The sequence below is a fragment of the Erinaceus europaeus genome, chromosome 7 (assembly GCF_950295315.1).
Source record: "Erinaceus europaeus chromosome 7, mEriEur2.1, whole genome shotgun sequence".
Taxonomy (NCBI): Eukaryota; Metazoa; Chordata; class Mammalia; order Eulipotyphla; family Erinaceidae; genus Erinaceus; species Erinaceus europaeus.
Window position 1 is genome coordinate 109806285 of NC_080168.1, and position 2477 is coordinate 109808761.

The 2477-nt window shown below is 35.6% G+C and overlaps 1 protein-coding gene across 1 annotated transcript; it reads right to left on the minus strand.

The window, feature by feature from the left end:
* Nucleotides 1-887: 887 nt before the first annotated feature.
* LOC103109251 (olfactory receptor 9S13-like) lies at nucleotides 888-1823 on the minus strand. The gene has a single exon (XM_016186019.1). The coding sequence runs from the start codon at nucleotides 1821-1823 to the stop codon at nucleotides 888-890; it is 936 nt and encodes a 311-aa protein (XP_016041505.1).
* Between the last annotated feature and the right edge of the window lie 654 nt (nucleotides 1824-2477).

Below are 2477 nucleotides of genomic sequence, written 5' to 3' on the forward strand. Positions count from 1 at the left end.
AACGATGCTACAACAACAAGGGCAACAAAAGGGGGGAAAAATGGCCTCCAGGAGCAGTGGATTCATGGTGCAGGCACCAAGCCCAGCAATAACCGTGGAGGAAAAAAAAAACAGAAAAAAAATTTTGTTTTCTTTGTTAATGACAGCAAGAGAGAATCAGAGCATTATTCTGCCATGGGTACTACCAACTGCAAACATCACGGGTTATGACAGTACAGTTGTAGTAAATTTCACACATGTAGAAATTTGCTTCGATATAACTACATAACAAAAAATCTGGAACATTACTATTGTTGAGGTTTTCCACGCTGTGTTACTTAGTTTTCCAGCACCTCAATTTACCCCATTTTAAAATGACAAAAATGACATTTGTCTTACAATAACTGTTCTTTATGTGCTAGCCTATATTGTCATAAAATATATAATATTGAGAAAATGGGGAAATAAAAAATAGTATAAGGGTATTGCCACACATTTTTCTATGTAACTTCTTACAAATAATAAGCTCTGTATTTCCTTTTTGTAAAAGTAGTAACTGTAGGTATGAGATGCCTTAAAAATATAAGACTGAATCTTGAGAACAGAATAGAACTTTTAATCAAATATGTTATATGTTACCACTGTCATTCCATTTTACCACTCACACCATGTTGAGGCTGTTATCTGTTTTAAAATAAAACTAGGTACTTTGTAGAATTAAAAGCTAAAATATAGTTTGCTGATATAAATACTACTTTAATTACTATATAACAACAGTTCATAACATTTACTTATAAACAAAGTAAACTTGATATAAAAACAAGTCTCAGACATTTAACAAGATAACTAAGTCCTTTAGAATCTAATCAGTACATTATTTATTGGCTTTACAAATATAAATGAAAATATCATTTCTTGCATAATATTCTCTTCACAGAATCTTTTACATCTCTGTTTCTCATACTATATATAAGAGGGTTAAGCATTGGTATTACTAGGGTATAGAGCACAGCTACAATCTTGTCTTCCTGTGGAGAGGAGATGGCACCAGGTTGCGCATACATGAAGAATACAGTCCCATAGAATATACTCACCACTGCTACATGGGAACCACATGTAGAAAAGGTCTTACTCCTGCCGTGGCTTGAGGGGATCTTGAGGACAGTGGAGAGGATGTAAGCATAGGAAACTAGGATGACAGTTGTAGTTACGATGATGATGAGAGCAGAGAGAACGAAGAGTACAATCTCATTCACAAAGGTGTCAACACAAGAGATCTTGATCAGAGCTGGGACATCACAGAAAAAATGGTCCAATCTGTTTTCCCCACAGAAATGCAGACTGAAAGTGAAACCTGTTTGGACTATGGAGTTGATGCATCCACAGACATAAGATCCAGTTACCAATCTAACACAGACTTTTGGGGACATGTGCACAGGATAAAGGAGAGGGGAACAAATAGCTGAGAATCGGTCATATGCCATTACAGCCAGAAGGAAACCTTCTGTTGTAACAAATAGAGCAAAGAAGAAAAATTGGGTTGCACAGCCATTGTAAGAAATTTTCTTTTCATTAGACAAGAAGTTGGCTAATGTTTTGGGAGCAATGACTGTTGAATAGCAGAGATCCAAATAGGACAAGTTTCTAAGGAAGAAATACATAGGTGTGTGAAGTCTGGAGTCCATCTTAATGACAATAATCATGCTGATATTTCCAGTCAGTGTAACCATGTAGATCAGCAAGAACACTAGAAATAAGAGAACTTGTAGCTTTGGGTGGGTTCTGAACCCTAGCAGGATAAATTCTGTCACTTCTGAGTAGTTCTTATAAAACTCAATCTTCATAACTGAGATATAGGTGGAACTGGAGAAATGACATAATGAAAGAAATGAGTAATGAGATTATTTGTTTTAGTATCAAGTAAGTAACTGGGAACCAACTTGGAAAGTTTCTCATTTATTGTATTTTACCCAACATTTTGCAAAAGACTAATAGAAAGATGAATGCCTTTTTAAATATCTTCCTATTGAAAAGGAAAGTATTCATCTTAATGGTAATTCTTATAAACTATATGTATTTGAATATAATAAATATAATTTCTTAACATCTTTAAAGATTTTTATTATATTTTTTTTACTGGATAGAGACTAACAGAAATTGAGAGAGAAGGATGAGAAAAAGAGGGAGAGAGACAGAAAGACACCCGTAGCTCTGCTTCACCACTTGTTAAGCTTACCCCCTGCATGTAGGGACTGAGGGCTCAAACCTGGGTCTTTGCACATTGTAACATGTGCATTCAGCCAGGTGTGCCAACCCCGGCCCCCAGATATACTTTCTAATGTGCCTCTGTGGGGATAGAGATAAAAATGTTTTCATATTGAATCTTGTTTATTTTCTTTCTTATTTTATTGTCAACTTATTGCTGTTGAAAAGGGTCATGAAGGCTGGGTGGTAGCACACTGGAATGAGTGCACGTATTATAATGTGCAAGGACCCAC